Below are 18,136 nucleotides of genomic sequence, written 5' to 3'. Positions count from 1 at the left end.
AAAATAAAATCTAGAGATATACTAAAACAGTTCAAGCATATAATAATGTTTAAACGTTAAACCTGCGCTATAATAATAATGTGCGCTAGCCTATATATATGTAAGTTTGTGCGGAGAGTGGAAGCTAAAGCGCGCTCTGCAGGACATGGAGGCACCAGCGCAAACACTTGCATTTTTTTAGTGGAAACAACTTAAAATAGCCTTTTTTTTTTATAAAGGTAAGAGTAATACATCATTCGGACCTGTAAAGGGTCTACTTGTATTTGTGTGCACTCACAATACCAACAAAAGGTAGTTCTTTTATAAAACAAATAAAACAAGCATGATGCGCTTTCTGCCGTCTGGTCTTGAACAGGTGCACTTCACAAAAATGAACCGAAGCTGAGCGAATACATGCCTCACAGACATTATAAATATATCTAAAGAAAGCTTTAAATTATCACTTAACGAAATAAAAAAATTTTAAAACAAAAATTATTTTATTATAATTTTAATCATAATCAATAAAGATGCATTTCTCTCTAAAGGCGCGTCTAATGAGGAGACGGCGAGTCAGTTCCCCCGTAGTTCGCACCCTGCTTAAGCCTGATACTAAATAAGACTCAATTGCACTTGCTGGAATAGGGAGTAAAGGACGTCCAGTTACATTTCTGTTGACACCGTATGTCTTAAAATGAGAGTAAACTGTTCCAGCTTTTCGAGGACAAAAGGATCTACAGCCACATCAAATGTAGCTGCTAACTGACCTAACGAGTGTATAGAGGAATCTACTCTGAAGAGAATATAATCAGCAGATAGCATACTACTAATTTGAACGGTGTCAGCTAGCCTTCGCAAGTCTCTGGCAACTGTTAGCATGATGACTTCAACCATCTCTCTAAAACACAATGCTGAATCAATGCTTGTCAGTAGCCTTTACGTTAACGGGCATTGCGCAGGCAAACAATCGAACGCAGAACTTTTATAACAATCAACCAATGGTGGCATAAAGACCGCCTTCTCTGATGCTTGATAGACACCCTCTCATTAGCATGTTGAGCTGAGGAAAAATAAATACGGAACTACATTCAAAAATGAATAAACATTTGATGGAGGGAAAAAAAAAAAACTTATTTCCCCCAACATTCGTTTAATTTATTTAATTATTTATTTTCTCGCACATTTAATTATTTATATATTTATTGATACAGGAATATGTGGATTTATATATTTATTTATGTATTTATTTGCACATTTATTTATTTATTTATCTATTTATGTATTATTTTGTGGATTTATTTATGTATTTATTTATTTATTTGCGTATTTATTTATTTATTGTTTTTGCAGGTTTAGTCCTCCATATTATCAGGTGTTCCAGAGGTAAAGTCTTATTTCTGACACTAGATGGTGCTCACAGAAAATGGCATTCAAAGTTTAAAAAATGCTATTTTCAAAAAATGAGTAGTTACTGCACTTTGCTTTTGGGTGGCAGCATGGGCTATTAAAAACATATATGGTTTGTTAACAGTGTTGTTAGCAGTTAATTACCCACACAGGTGAAAATAAGTAGCTATATAACAACCATCAGACATCTGCATGTATCATACATTTGACAAAACTTAATAAAATATTGCATTTATACTTAAACTGACTGTCAGACATTGACAAACAAGAACAAGTTATGATCTTATGATATCAAAAATAGCAGTAGCGTCTTAGAAATAACTGCCTTATTTTTATTGATTTATTTTTTATTTTTTTTTGTTTGTTACAAAATGTAACTGTAAGCTCTATATATAGAGAGCTGGAGTGTAGGTCAATATATACCAAAACTCAACTGCTTGATTGTTTCATCATCTCAAAATATAAACAATATTATCTCCTGGCTCAAATCTGAAAAATATGACTATGAGGCATTAAGATCAGAAGATATTAAGAAAATATCAACATTAACATTCTGATTTTCTGTTAAGTTAACACGCCCATTTCAACATTTCAACACGCCCAAAGACAAAAGAAAATACAAAACGTTGTGTTTAATATTTACCTATTTAACAGGCTGATAAAAATGTATAAACTGTAACTTGAATGCAATGTAAGTTGCTTTGGATAAAAGCGTCTGCTAAATGCATAAATGTAAATGTTAAGTTGATTTGAAGCAATATGTGTTGGAAAAAAAAACACTATTTAAATAAATTTGATTTGACTCAAATTTACACATTTTATCACACAACAGTGTTTTAATCTGGTAGAGTCAGTACCTCACTGTTAAGTCTGTTTAGTTAAAGCTAAAGTTAGACTGGAATGGAAAAAAAGTCCTTCAACCGCACGCTAATGACGCCTTAGCTGTATCTTTGTCAAATGTCGACCACAAACATCTAGCATGAAGTTCAAGCAGAACCTATATGTCCACCAGCAGATCTGCACAGATGTAAATAAATCTGCCTCTATTTCTGAAATGAGGATGCAAAGTGTTTTTTTTTTTTTTTCCTGTTGTTTTGTGGATTTGTTAAAAAGAAAACATTCTTTAAGAGGCAATAAGCGTCAAATATGAAAATGTTCCAGTGGTCCACAAGACTTAAATCATTTGTTACAAGTCCTTGTATTGCATGGCATATTATTTAAGAGAGAATTTCATTAGTCCACCACTGAATATCACACTTCAACAATCCACAATTTTAAAGAGCTCAGATGAAAATGAGACTCTAAAGTTGTCGCAGGAGCTTCCTGTGAAAGTCACCAAAGCAGGTCTGGTACTTGTTTAATCATCTTCTGTTGGCGATAGGTGCATATTCCACGTGATCATCCTCTTTAACATCCTGTAAAAAACACAAGATAGCAATTTCAATTAAAAACTGAAGTAGTAATTTAATCTTATGCATGTCTTATGTTTTTGTTTGTTTGTTTTTTTTCCAAAAGCATTGAAGAATCACAAAAGCATGCACAGTATGTGAAACTCTGAATATTTGGACTGTGAGGTCATAGCTGACATAGGAAATACTTCATGAGTGAGCACTGAAAATATGAACTAATGCAGATCTGTTACTCTTTAGATACACGGTAGAAGGGTTGTGAGTATTATGACATGAGTCACTGTTTCGCTCACTGAATACCGATCTTCTGACTTTTATACCTATTTAATATGGTGCTGTTTTACTCTTTTGTTTCAGTCACACAAAAGAGCACACACTGTTGAAATAATACACAGATTCATAACATAAATTAGTAATAAACTATCTTACCAGTTTCTGTGGTTTTCTTTTGTAGAACATCGGCTCAATGTAAGTGATCTCATCTTCATTAGTCTCAACTATTTCAATAACAATAATAATTGATTAAAACAAATATAGCATTTCTGTGCTTTTTTCAGTGTTTCAATGAAGCATCTGTAAGAAGACGATTAAATAGTGCTGCCCATTGTCACTATACACACACACAAACACATATATATACATATATACCATAATTGCCAGTACTTTACCTAATTTAATCTCATTCATCTGAGTTTATGAACTTCAGCTTTTAGGTGAAAAAAAAAGTGTTATTTGTGGATCATTTTGACAATGTTCACTCAAAACCTGAGGTCCATAAGCTCAGCTCAATGAAGTATATGATCAATCATTTCCAAAAAGAAACATAAAACCTGTTATAATTGAAAAAAAAAAAAAGTTGATTAAAAAATATTGAATCTTATATTTATAAGCAGTTTTTTTGCAGGCTGGTAATTTTTGTTTAGACTGGGGAAGTGGAAAAAATTGAGGAAAAATCCCCCAAAAGTAGAAAAAACTGTCCAATGTTTGGGAAAGTTGTTATATCCTGTGTCAACAAAGTCCAGTATGTTTTAGTCCAGTGTAATAACTTGAATCAGCATTTTCAAGAAAAAGAAATCCTCTGGGTTAAAACGGCCGCAACACAACATGAGGGTTAAAAGGAACTACACTATTAAATTATATTATTATTTATTATAACACTTCTTAATTTTACAAATTGATTAGCCATTCTTAGATTTAACACTTGCCTTCTTCATCAGTTTTTCTACATTTCCTGCAAATACAAAAGATCCCAACTGCAGCACCAATCAGCAGAGATCCAGCCGCAGCAGCAGAGATCGGCACTGTTTTAGATGCTGAGTCTTTAACAATACAGAGAGACAGTCATTAGTGTGCTCTACTGATAGGTGAACATAAGTTAGTAGTATTTTCCTGCCTTACATTTAAATTCACTTTCAAAGGTATTAGTTTATTCCAATTTCTACTGTGGCTTACAGTACAATTATATTGAATGCATTTCATTTCAAGCTGAAAGGCAGAAAAGGATGGTGATGTTCTATATGTAGGCTTATAAACATGCACATATGTATATAATTAATCCAAACGATAAAGATGTTCATGCTGAATGTCGTTTATCAATGAAATCAACTGCAGTCATTATAATCAACTTAAATCATAAACACATACATATAGTAAATATACACATCAGCATTGTTGTACCTGAACATGGTTGACAGAGTTGACTGATGTCCAGATGTTGAGTCTGGTTGCTGATGGGATTGTTGAGCACACAGCTGTAGGTGTTGTTATCCTGATATTCCACCTCCAGAGGTAGAGAGAGACTGATGCTGAGATCAGACACACTGATGCTGGACAATAAACTGTTTCCTTTGTACCAGGAGAGAGTCACATGACCCACATTCACCACTGAACACAACAATGAACAATATGATGATGATGATGATGAAGAACAGTGTGAAGAGTTACTGATGATGACAGGAACAGGCAGATGAGCTGAGAAATATTAGAAATATCGGAGTAAATCATGATGTTTCTTGTGGTGTTAAGTGAGCTTCTGTGATGTGATTCAGTGAGTGTGTATTTATTTATTTTTTAATAACATTGCCTGAGATGCCAACCTTGGAATAATTTATCAAAAGAAAACAGTTTAATAGGTTTAAAGTCAAAATGAATGTGTATCTCAAATGTTATCATTTTTAAGACTGAAAAGGCTGTATATACTTCTATTTAACTCACCATAGACAGTGAGACTGAAGTTCTTGCTCACACTGTTGGTCTGTAGTTTATAGAGTCCAGTGTGTTCAGTTCTGGTGTTTGTGATGGTCAGAGATCCAGTTTGATCATCCAGCTTCAGTCTGTCTCTGAATCTCCCATCAAGAACATCATTAAATACAGTCATGCTGCCATCCATTACACTGATTTGAGCTATTAAAGTGTTTTCAGCTCCAAACCTCCACAGAATCAGATCATCATCCTTCATTTCAGTAAAACCAGAGTTTAGAGAGACTGAATCTCCCTCCAGCACTGACACTGCATCTTCACCAAACACACCTGAAGAAAAAAAGGAAGATTTGTCAGAGATTTAAAAGTAAATAATTTTGTGGCGTTAAGTAGTTTGTATATTTACATAAAAACACATGACCTTTGCAATACGAGATTCTGATTCCACACAAATAAATAACAATAAACAATTTTAAAAAATAATAATATGGGCAAAAAAGTTACTTTGACAATGTAAAACTATAATTACTTTACATATTTAATGGGATATTCACATGAATCCATTTTTATGGAGTTGGTGGGCTCATATGATCGGGCTGACTAAACTTGTCCTTAATTTGATTTCCTGTGACGATAGACATAAATCCAATAATATCCCTGTTCGATGTCAGAATATCTTTTTTAATGGATAGCAAAAGCAAATCTATCTTATTGTAGTATATAAAAAGCAAACCTTGAGCTAAATCAGCAAAAACATTACATTAAAAAGCATAAAACATACATTTCCAACTTACCATCCAGTTGCAACAAGCACAAGCAGAACAAAAGGACAACATGGACCATTTTCTTTGAGCTCACTAACATTATAATGATATTCTCAAGAAGCATACTGTTTAAACAGAAGTGTGAAATAAGTGTGCATGTGTGGATCCTCCCCCAACAGGATTCGACCACCCTATACTGACCACACATAGGGTTTCACTTAAATTACACTTAATATAGACTCACTGCATAATGGCATAAAACATTCTCAAACAGACGCAGAAGTTAAATCATTTTAGCAGTTTATTTCAGTCTGTCATTTTGTTTTTGTGCCAGTGTCTCTCTGTGTATACCTACTACACAAACCAGAACAAGAATAATTAGTGTCATGGAATAAATGTATAACTTCACTTATAATGCTGAACCCGTGTGGAATAGCCCGTGCTAGAGTCTATGGGGGATTTATAAGAATAATGTTGTGTACTTTTGCCTCTTTTTGGACTATTTCTCAAACATCAGTAAAGTTTTTTTTTTTTTTTTTTTTTTTTTTTTTGTAAAAAGGAAGTCCGATTGTGAGGTTCATATTAAAAAGAAAGGAAATGAAGATACTTTCTACCCACAAACTCACACACGCATAAACTCGCATCCAATAATGCGCACAGGTTTTCCATCCATCAGGTCAAGCTACGTTTCTTTGTAAATAAATGTGACCACAGAATGTTTCCCTTTGACACTTCAACAGAACTGCATCGGTGATTCGCGTGCATTCTCTTCGCTAGACGAAACAAAAACACATGCGCTGTGGTTTTTCTTGGCCTGTTTCATTTTTTTTTTGAGTGTGCATATTATTAACAAAAATCTAGTCTGTGTTCGAATGCAACCACAGTTGGGGGGGGGGCTGAAAATGTTGCTTCCTTTATAATTCTTATGTTTTGAGTTTCACACATTCAGGCCTATTTGCAAATCAGTTGTGAGCATGTTTTGATTTTCTCATGAAGCTGCACTGACATATGCTACCAGCCTGTCCTCCTCCAAAAAACGACCCCATAGGTCGTATGTGCAAGCAGCTTATTACGACCCTATTTTACGTTTTAAAGTCAAGCGCCCTCTAGCGCTCCTGTAAATAATGGCAGTGCCGTGTGTCATGAAATGACGTTTGACCGTCGTTACCAGTTCAAATAAAACATTTTTTTTTACAGTCTATGGCTCAAATACATTTTTTTTATCTTCATATTTACACGATATTACTTAATAAAGAAAACTGAGTTGTTTAATAAAAAATAAAAAAATCTATTTTTGCGCCATTTTGGAAAGTAAAGAACCACATTAAAATTAAAATATTTTCAAATATAATTTTAATTATAATTAGGCTTATATTATTATTATTATTATTATTATTAATAAATCTTAATTTAAAAAATAACTTTCAATTAAACATTTTCTAAGAAAGCACAACTAAAAAAAATCGCTGAAAATGTTTAAAAGCACTTCAGATAATTAAAATTATATGTTTTCCTTCTGTCAAATAAAAATAAATAAATAAAAAAGCTAGCAAGCAAGCGCCAAGGGGAAGATCAGATGAAGCAAAGGAAGAAGAAGAACGGGAGTCCTGGGCCAGGCGTTGCACTGATCGTCGTAGCTAAGGTGCGCATTTCAAGTATCCTGTTGTTGTTTTTTTAAATATTAATAAGTATTTATGTTGATTGTCTGAAATTCATGTGGAACTATATAAGTCCAGCTCGACGTTTTGATTATGGCTTGGTTTTATCCATTAATAACACGTTATTATCTTGCTACCTAACGTACTATCCATGATCGCTAGCATCATGTGCTGCTAGTTCACATGCAAACATTGCAGCTAGGTAATTACTTAATTAGTTCGTGCACTTTATGGCATAAAATCCTTGCTTCCCAATTAGCTATAAACCGGAGAAGTTCATTTAGGGGGCCTTCCATAATTTATCCGGTTAAATTATAAATAGACAATAATTTCGGAGGCATTCCCTCCTAATAATAATAATAAAAGGGTTTTGAAAAAACTAATGCCCTTTTTGTAACAAAATACATGTAAATGAATGTCAAATAGTAATTAAGATATGACCTGTAAATTGTCTGATGAATCACATTCACATAAACTTTATGTAATATTGCCAGAATTTGCCACTATTAACTTTAGCCTAGTCCATAAATTAAGGTAGGGTCACCATTATAAGAATATTTTCTAAATTGCTTAATCTAAATTACTTAATTTCAGCACATTATGGAAAACTATCAATTCCTCTTTAAATTAGGGATATACAATTTTAAAGATTTATTAAAAACATAACAGGTGCAGTATTGGCAAAATAGTTTGGCAGAATCAGGTTCAGGTTGGAAATAAATAAATCCCCATTAGTGCGTTCAGATTTATAGGCACAGTCTGTGCCCACTCTTACCGAGGCCTGGTTCTTCTGATTCGTGCACTCTCAGAAATTTTGTTGACACTCAGCTTATTCCTCTTTGACCTTTGTGGTTATTTCAGAAACAAGTTCAATGCAGAGTTGGTACAACTAATCCTATCACATCTGTTTGTTTTTCAGGTTTTTGTACCCATCTATTCCATCACTGAAATATTATAGAAATCAAACGGTTCTTTTAAGAGCCAATTTCTTCTCCTCCTCTGTCTCTTGCTTTGTTTTATCTCTCTCCCTTTTGTACTTGTTTGTACTTTGACTTTATTCATTATTTATCTTAAAAACATCTTCAAATGGCATCTGAGTCGTTCAGACAGTATAAGGAATGGCTGGAAGCAGCAAAAACCATGGCAGATGAGTTGGAAGCCCAAAAAGTAAACCTTTTCACATATTATTTCTCTATCATGCCATTTAACTAAATGCAAATGTAAAAGAATAGGACTTTTATCATGCCTCCCCCAAATATATAATTATGTTTTTAATTTTAGACTTCAAAAAAAAGAAAACAAAAGGAAAGTCAAGACTGCAATGTTTCCTGGAGAAAGAGAGATGAGCATGGGAACATCCTACCACAACGCGTTCAGAAGAATCGATCTGGTTAGTAAAATATACTGTTATCCTATTGTTTACGCTTTTGGTCAGCAGTTATGTTTTCAGTATCATTACATTCTGTGTTTGCAGTTAAACCTGCTGGCACTAGGGAGCTTGCAGAAGTTGAGGAGATGCATATAAATGAATGTCCAGAAGAGGTCCCAAGTCTTGGTAAGCATAAATTGACAGTCTAAATAATTTTAGCCTTTATGTTTAAATTGAAAAATGTCACATGGCAACTGACAAAAGTATGTAATAGCCATTTTTCATGATGCATATAAAGTGACAAAGCCATATAAGAAATGAATATGTTGCTTTATAAAAATGCATTAATGCAACTGTAGTTTTCATTGTCATTGTTGTTGTTATTATTTTTTTATTTTAATTTTTTTGTAGATCAACATCTTCAGAGATTAAAAAACCTACTAAATTCTGTCTCTGCATCAGATGAAATATTAGAGGCAACCACCATGTCTGTATGGACCAAAAGACAGGTCATGTCTGAAAAAAGGTTTAAGGCTGCATTGCCAGAGATTTTAAACTGCATGCTGGCTGCAGAGACTGTAACCCAGCATTGCTGTCAACAGTGCAAGGCTGCTGACGCTGTTGTCCGGTGTCTAGAGTGTGTTCCATCAGGATGTCAGTTTTTCTGTTCGACGTGTGACTCTGAGATCCATAGTAAACATGTGTTCCATGACAGAGAAGCTATGGTTGATGGTTTTTTCAAGCCTATTCCACCAACATCCTTAGTGGTGATTGATGAAAGGGGCCAATATCAGCTCCGTGAACAAGGTGTGTTCCTCTCACCATGTTTTCATAATGTCAACTACATGTACAATGGTACTATTTAAGCTCTTGTCTGCAGTATCCTTTAATAAATGTGTCGATGTTACTGATATTACTATCTGAAATTTTCAGTGTGTATGCTTCCTATTCCTCCACCAATGCAAATCTGCTCCTGTGGTCCAAGCCAAGCCTTCACAGTTATCCCAGGAAAGCAGACTGTCTTGGTGACTATCAACGGTATGTCTTGTAACTTCCTTCTAAATTTTTATAATCCAGGAGATGAATTCATACATAATAGTGGCTTACTTATTTTTGTGTCTTAATTTTTGTCCTGTGCTGTACAAATTGTCCTGTGCTGTATTGGTGAAATAGTAACCACGTGTTTATTTTAAGGTGCATACAACCTGTGCCTGCCTAGTATATGCTGTCCAATTTGTTCTTGTAAATGGACTCCTGGGATTAGTGACTTGCTTGAATATAAATACTGGCCAGCAACCACCAGCTGCCAAATGCTGTTCAAATTTGATGTGTTCACATCATTTGAGCAGATGAAATTGGCTAGCCCAGCATTATCTCAACAAGCATTTCTCAAAATGCTTGAACATCGATCACTTTGCACTGGTCGGGTAAGGACTGTTTTCATTTGCTACATTTTTGAATTTCTGACTTGAAACACTTTCATTAACCAAAATAATACCATCCTTCTTTCTAGACGGGTAGTATTTGTTGTGATACCTTCCACAGAGTCTTTCGAGAGTTTGCCTTCTGCCGTTTTAAGAAAGAGGATATGTGCCTGATGGAACCCTTTAAATGCCCAGCATGCACGCCAGACATGCTGGCTATATCTGCAGATGGTAATAGAAAACATTACCGGTTCAAGAAGTCCAAAGGGTCAGTGGAATGTTTTATTTTATATATATATATATATACTGTATATATAGGGTGGCACAGTGGTCATTTTGTGTATCCCTGCGATAGACTGGCTGCCTGTCCACGCTGTACCTCACCTCTCACCCAATTCTAGGTGGAATAGGCTGTAGCCCCCCCCCCCCCCCCCCCAACAACAACTACTTTAAAGAAATTATTTATTTTTGTACTTTAAACAGTGAGTTTTTAACTTCTCACACAAGCTAATGCCAAATAACAGCATTAATTTCCAATTAAATACATAAAAGCTGATCGCTCAACACGGTGCTCTAGATCAAATGTGATTCACACAGACTAAAACCTTTATGGTTATTTATCACATTAAATGAGGAGAATACAATGTTTATGATTATGCGATTTTGTTGTCAATTCTTATTTAACAGGACAGATGAACCATCTCTTTTTGAAGGATTATTCATCGCACAAGATGCCAAAGTATCTGCCTTTGTTGACCAAATCAGAAGCCAGATGATTAGTGTAAGGATTTATTCAACTCTACAACCCTTCTGTATTTTTAAATTGTCCTGGGATTACATGTAACGCATTGCTTCTACTTTCAGAGGACAGGTCATGACGTCTGTGGGCCGGCAACATTTACAGCAGGCAGAGAAACATCACAGAAGTCCAGGGCCAAGGTGGATGAGGAGGGCCTTGAAATAGCTGTGTGCCGACATGGAATCTTGCTGCAAGGCTTGAATCACTACCGTGGTGAAATATATGCCTACCCAATGTTCCTGCAAAAGGAGCTGGCACAAGCTGCTAATGCAACATTCTTTTGTACAGACATTGCTTGCAGGTAAATAAATAACTACTGCCAAATGAAGTTTTACCGTTACGTCATGGGCATAACACCATGGCTAGCAAAAAAGTACACCTTTATTATATTATGGACTTAGAAATTTAATATGGCTACTGAGTTATCAGTTTAGTTTACTACTACAACAGTTTAGTCCATAAGGTCTAAGGAAATATTATCATTTATATGACTGCATAGTATTCTTTGATTGAATTGTACCAGTCACATAGGTCCTGATTTGACTCCTTACCATTTTGTGCCATGCACATGTGTTTTTCCCGTTACAGGTACTGGCCTTATTTGGAAAGGATGGCAGGGAAGTTGCCTGAGCTCCTCCAACCACTCACCACGATGAAGCCTTTTCTGTCTGTAATGCATGCTAAGGCTCACACTGGCAAATGTGAGGTACAGTGTGCGTGTTAAATGTTTGTGTCATAAGATGTTTTTAGGAACATAACCCTACAGCATCAGGAAAAAAAAGAGTTTCCTTTTTATCTGTAAATACAGGTGTTTCAGAAAAGGTAGTGCACATAAGTAAAATCCTTTAGTGCAGTGGTTGTCAAATCTGTCCTGGAGGACCACCAGTGCTGCACAATTTGTGTGTTTTCCTGACACACCTAATTCAGGTCTTACAGTCTCTACTAATGAGCTTGTGAGTTACAAAATGTGCAGTGCGGGGGGGTCATGACGGACAAGTTTGAAAACCGTTTGAATAAAATGGATTGTTCTGGTCCTTGATTCTGATTGGTTGAGCCGTATTCTGTATGTTGCTTGGTAATCTTTTTTTTTTTTTTTGGAAGCACAACTGTTTCTGAGGAACTACATTGTTTGGAAGAATACTGTTTTTATATCTATATCATTACACTTATTTGCTTTTTTTTATTTTGTGACCTTACTGCGTATATGGAATAACTGTTTTATAAAAGCAATAAGCCCCAAGAAGCCGTGGTGTACAGTGAATTTACAACAGCTAAGGGGGTTTGTAACAATGCTTCTTAGCTGTTACAAATTCACTGTAAACCACGGCTTCTTGGGGCTTATTGCTTTAATTTATATATGCATATATAATTATATAAAACACTTTTATGTACTTATAAAACTCATTTTAATTTTTTTTTTAATTTACTAATTTCTCAAAATCTAATTTAGTATACACAGTCTAAGAAATAGGATGATAGTGATGAATGTCTTGATCTGATGTTTTGGAACAGGTCAGGTGGGGCGGTAGAAGTCAGGATGGTGCAGGAAATACAGTTGGTGAAGAGGTGGAGCAGGTCAATAGCTTCCTTTCAAGGGCAGCTCTTACTACAAAATACATGACCAAGTCAGGTTGGTTAAAAGGGAATACTGTGTTTGAAACACAATACTAGATTGTACAATTGATTTGTCCTTATCTGTTTTATTTTTAAAGGCAGAGCAGATATGATAACTGTGCTTGCCATGGGATGGAACCATAGGAAGGTGGAGAGTCTCCATAAGACACTAGCAAAAAGATTTGTCAAAGTAAGAAGACTACACTGCATGTTTACCCTCTGGGGTCTAAGGTGCTTTCTTGGCTCTGGAGGTGTTTTGACATACATTTGTCTTGTTATGGTCTTGTAGTTCACTTACAGTCAGTCAGTCACATTCAGCGTTACATGAGTTCAGTTCTGACGTGATGTCTCCGTTCTCTCCTTCAGGAAATGAGGGTTACATATATAACCGAGACGTTTTGTATACTGACACATGTCGATTAATTACAAGTAATAATCAAACTGAACATTTTTCTATACTACATAAATGTTCCAAAAATATGTAAGCAGACAAAAGGGAATTTCGACAGCATAATTTATGGTAGTGGGGGACTGTGTTCACGGCCTCCCCTGCATTTTGCAGTTGTTGCCTAATTTTGCAGGGATACTATGTTTTCTCAATTTGTTTCTTTTTTAAATAGACTTCACAGAGAGCAGAAATGGAAGCAGCCAATCTTGAGACTCTCAAGCAGGAGTTCAGCATCTCTGTGGAAGATGTGGATCGGTGGGTGAAAGATGTCAAGCTCTGGGCTGCCACTGGTATGTCATATTGTATGGTATTGTCTATATTGGTACTTTATTTTCCATACATTTGGCTAAACTTTAGCAGTGATACTGTGTTTTTTGTAATGGTCAACTTTGCTTATTTCTGTTTTTCAAGAGAAACCCAGTACTCACAGTAGCCAGGAAGAGCTCCAGAGAGAAATTGATGAAATTATTTATTCCATCCGAAGAAAGAAGCATGATCTATATCGACAAAATGGTATTTGCTATTACGTCACTCAACTTTTTTTCTTTTTTTTTTAAATTCTAATTAAATTTTCTGAACCTTACAGACAGCAGCCAAACAAGGCAACGCAAAAGAAGGAGACTTGGTGAGCTGAAAAAGACTCTCAGAGAGAAGATTGTGCAGTACAACGGCATTCCTGACACTGAAGAGAAAATTGACCCAGAAGCAGCATGCAGTCTCTGTGATGATGTCATTCTGCCTTGGGAAGCACAAGGAGATGGTAAGTAATGTGTTGTATAATTGTGCTTTTATTAATTCACAAAATTATGTTGATTGTAAATATAAGTAATAACAGTCAGCATTTTAATACTGGGTGGTGAAAAAGGTGCAACATCAGAATCAGAATCAGAATGAGCTTTATTGGCCAGGTATGTTTACACATACAAGGAATTTGTTGTAGTGACAGAAGCTCCACAGTGCAACAGAAAGACAGTAACAGGACAGGACACAGGTAATGAAACAAAATAACAGGAAATAGCCAATAACCAACATACAGTAAAGAATGACATGTTATATATTGCTGTCATCTGTAATGTTTTTAAATAAAAGTTGACACATCTTAATACTGGGATGAGCATTTAAATACCTTTCGGTGTTATTTTGTAGTTAGGGTTGGGCGATGTCTACTAAATTGGCATCAGCCGATGTCTACAGTGAAACATTGCGATGGACGATGACATCAGGGGGCGGGGCTAGGGTATGATGATTAAAGCAACAAAATCATTTAAAACAGGAACCAGAACAAATACTGTACATTGTATCACATTTTTATATGCACAAATACACTATCTGTAAAATCAGATACTATAACGTTTCTGCAGATATTGTCAATCATGGCAAGTGTATCAAATGAAAAAAAATAAATGCTGAAGTGCTCACAAACACTCAAAGACAGGCGTTTTCTGCAGAGCACCTGTTGTTTGCAGCTACAACACGCTTTGGTGGACACCACCTAAGTGATTAGAGAAAGGTCAGATGCCATCCTTTCAGCAGGTTTTAGCGTCTTTCCATTGTTCTAATACTTAATTGTAGTGTGATGTTTCAGTTGTAAATTATGCATATTGGCTGCATTATAAATTATAAGCATAGTTATGGATGATATAGTTAGTAGATTATTTATATTATTTCCAGTATAAATTGTTCTTGTTGGACAAGTTCTTTATCAGTATTACTCTGAAGACCCACAAAATGCCTAGTGAAGACCACTGTGCTAGACGTAAAGCTGAAATAAGTGTTTTTTTCCCCCTCCACTTTTATTTTCAAAAATAGTGGTGAGTCTCCGCTTGAAGAGGCGACTGTTTGATCAAGTCATGCTGGTCAGCCGATTGGAGGAGGAGAAGATCATAATTGTAAAGGAAATGACTCAGCACTATCAACACCTAAAAAAAGCACTGGACAAACTGGACAGCCTCCTTGGGGAGACTAAGGAGGAAATGAAGATCCATAGTATGTACCACATTTTTTTAAACATTCAGTAATATGTAATAACATATTGATACCGCTAAGGAAGATGTCATAGTTTTCTATAAATATTGGTTCCAATCCAAAAAAATAATTTTAAATGACCATTTAAAACTGCAGCTTGTTAGCTATTTAGTTTGTTTTTGTTCGTTTGTTGTGTTTTTTCACATAAATGTACAGTACAGACCCAGAGTTCGTCATTCAAGCTGCAGTGCATGTTTCCAACGATATAATTCATGAAATGCTGCCTAATTATCAATGTCAATTTTCTACATTTTTTTTTACTTTAGATTCAACCAGAGAGCTGACCGAAGAGGGGCACAGGGGGCTGTACTGCTGTATCTTACACAAGCGGCACATTCTGCTGCAAAAACTTACAGCAGTCACCAGCACCTATGCCAGTGTCAACACTGACCCTTCTTTCTTCATGCTGGAGGAAGATGTTGAAGAAGAAAGTGAGGACAACAACAGTCCAGAACTTTCTGAAGAAGAGTTTTAAAATGTTAGCACAAACTTTGGAAGCATTGCATTCAGCATCTTCCCAAAAGACCCTTGAGTTTCATGAAATTATTTTCAGATTTATTAATAAATAAATGTCATTCTAACCCTGATCTATTGTGTCTGTTGTTTTTTCTTACACCAACCTGTTCTAATTTTTCTCAGATTTGGATAGCAGAAAGCTCTAAATTACCCATGAGCCTCTGTCACCATTGCTGGACAGCTTTTCTTTCCTGTTACTTTTGTATTTTATGAAATTGGGTTTTACATGGGACATTACATTACATCTCAACTTTTACACAATTATTATTTAATTCCCATTTAAAATTTTGATTCACATATACATTTTTGGTTTTTATAGTTAGTATTAATTTGAATGCCCACCTTTACTATTTAATCTCAGCTATTACAGCTCTGTATAATCTTGGCATCCGAGCTGTCAGATTATTCAAACATTCACTTGATATATTAATATATTATATAATATATTAATCTTTTAAAAACCTGGGCCAAGTTTAAACCAGTAACCAGGCATCACAGCTGGGAAAGGGGCATGTCTGACTTTGACATGCATATATTGACATTATTATGTAATCAAAATGAAAATTATTATTGCTGGTCTTCAATGTTAATGTCAAGTTACTTTAAAGTGACATGAAAGTGACGTGACATACAGCTCAAGGGCAACTCAGTCGTGGTATTGGGAGAGAGCGCTGTACATTCACTACCCCCACCTACAATTCGAACTCATAACCTTTTGGATTACAAGTCCAGCTCTCTATCCATTAGGCCAATACATTAATACTTTAATGTATTGGCCCCAAACATTTATAAGGATTTATGCTGATATCGTCCAAACCATACTTTGCCAATATATACACTACAATTCTACTAAACCTACCCATCACAGATACAATTGAGGCAGTTTTCAGTGTTGGGTGGGTTTAGGGATATGTTTATTGTAGGGGTATGGTCTTTTGGGGGCCCAACTAATGTCATACTTTTAACATTTGACTATCTTTAGGGGACATTTGCACCCCACAAATGTAGCTAGGACATTTGCACCCCACAAATGTAGCTAAAACAAGTGTGTGTGTGTGTGTGTGTGTGTGTGTGTGATTTTCAGTTAAATAAAGGGAAGGATTGTGAATTGCAAGAGGCTGCAGTGGGCTATATTGCTACAAACACTTAATGCATAACTGAGGATGATGTACAGTATCAATGAATGAACAACATATAACTTATATTGCATTAAAACTAGAGCATGCACATCACTGATGTCCAGCACATGAGGAGTAAGAAAATGGGAATGAAGAAGAAAATTTGGCACTGATTTTGTAGTTTAATTACATATGAAGTGCCACAATGTGTGTGTAACTTGTTATTCTTGGAAAAAGAAAAAGTACTCAGACATAAAAGTGACTCAACACAGTTTATTGTCCATGACGAGGAGAATACATACGTGTACAATTTACTGCCATTCCACCCCCAGGGGCCCAGTAGCAGCCCAATGGAAGAGCAAAAAAAAACACATTTCAAATGGCCATAACTCAAATTCCTTTAAGAATATCAAAGAGAAAATTGACAGGATAATTGCTTATGCTCTGTTTTCTAAATAATGTTGGGCAAAATGTTCAGACATATATGGAAAGGTGGCTTAAGGGTGTTTTTTAAAATGCTCACAGTAATGCACCAAATTTCAACCTGCCTCTCAGATATGTCATAGAGGTTTTCATAATGAATATACTTACATATCCACTTGTCCAGTAAAGATAGTAATTATATTGTTTATATACTAAATGTTTTAAACTACATTACCCTTAACACTCCGTTATTCTATCAATGGAACGGGAAATCATGCCGCTGTTATTTGTAGTTCATTGAAGTGTCTAGGAAGGCTTAGAGTAGGGTTAAGATCTCTGAAAAGGTGTGATTTCTCAAAGCATAGTGCCACTTTATCGTTAACTTAATGTATTACTAACGTAGTAAAACCATCAAAACACACGTTGGAACATAGAACGCTGTTTTATATTGTTTAAAAGATAGTCCAATCACAGCGAGCGCGGCTCCACACTTACTTGTCCATATATGGTAAATTACGTCACATTTTTTTCCGGTTCCGGCCGAAAGAGTGCATCCACATGGGCAGTTAAAAGTACTTCTACTTAAATAACACAACTCATATTTTACAATGACAGACTCCTTTGAGTGGTTAACCTGACGCATAAATACATTTAAAAGATAATTTTTTCCCCTAAGCAAAGGCCTACAGCAGTAACTAAATATGCACCTGCTAAGTGCTTCTAACATTTACTTTATTGTGTACATAGAGCATAATGTATATATTATATAAATGTAATAACTTCTCCATGCTATTCTCCACCGTTTTACAAGACGTATTGTTCTGGTATTTTGTCATGTATTATTTCATCACTGTCTTCCTTGTGTTCTTATCTGCATCAACATCTGGGCTAATAGGTGCTTTACAGTAATGAATAATAATAATGAATAACAATTATAACAACAACAACGTGGCTTTATCAAAATGTTTCAGCACTAAATGCTTT

At 35.3% G+C, this 18,136-nt stretch overlaps 2 protein-coding genes across 2 annotated transcripts; one reads left to right on the top strand and one right to left on the bottom strand.

The window, feature by feature from the left end:
- Positions 1-2,004: 2,004 nt before the first annotated feature.
- LOC306874608 (uncharacterized protein) lies at positions 2,005-7,569 on the bottom strand (the record flags this gene model as incomplete). Its single annotated transcript, XM_079424756.1, has 6 exons — positions 2,005-2,801; positions 3,225-3,292; positions 4,001-4,114; positions 4,473-4,766; positions 5,010-5,324; positions 7,563-7,569. 6 exons carry the CDS (start codon positions 7,567-7,569, stop codon positions 2,748-2,750), a joined length of 852 nt encoding a protein of 283 aa, XP_079280882.1. The 3' UTR covers positions 2,005-2,747.
- Positions 7,352-15,681, top strand: LOC306874899 (uncharacterized protein). The gene is made up of 16 exons (XM_079425222.1): positions 7,352-7,400; positions 8,336-8,583; positions 8,698-8,806; positions 8,891-8,971; positions 9,197-9,592; positions 9,719-10,477; positions 10,897-10,990; positions 11,074-11,309; positions 11,597-11,714; positions 12,521-12,638; positions 12,721-12,812; positions 13,243-13,360; positions 13,482-13,583; positions 13,657-13,830; positions 14,880-15,056; positions 15,362-15,681. The coding sequence occupies exons 6-16, from the start codon at positions 10,374-10,376 to the stop codon at positions 15,568-15,570; spliced, it is 1,542 nt and encodes a 513-aa protein (XP_079281348.1). The 5' UTR covers positions 7,352-7,400; positions 8,336-8,583; positions 8,698-8,806; positions 8,891-8,971; positions 9,197-9,592; positions 9,719-10,373; the 3' UTR covers positions 15,571-15,681.
- Positions 15,682-18,136: the final 2,455 nt, after the last annotated feature.

This window comes from Barbus barbus (assembly GCF_936440315.1).
Source record: "Barbus barbus genome assembly, chromosome: 9".
NCBI lineage: Eukaryota > Metazoa > Chordata > Actinopteri > Cypriniformes > Cyprinidae > Barbus > Barbus barbus.
Note: the sequence above shows the minus strand (reverse complement) of the source record. Positions and strands in the feature narration are given on the sequence as shown.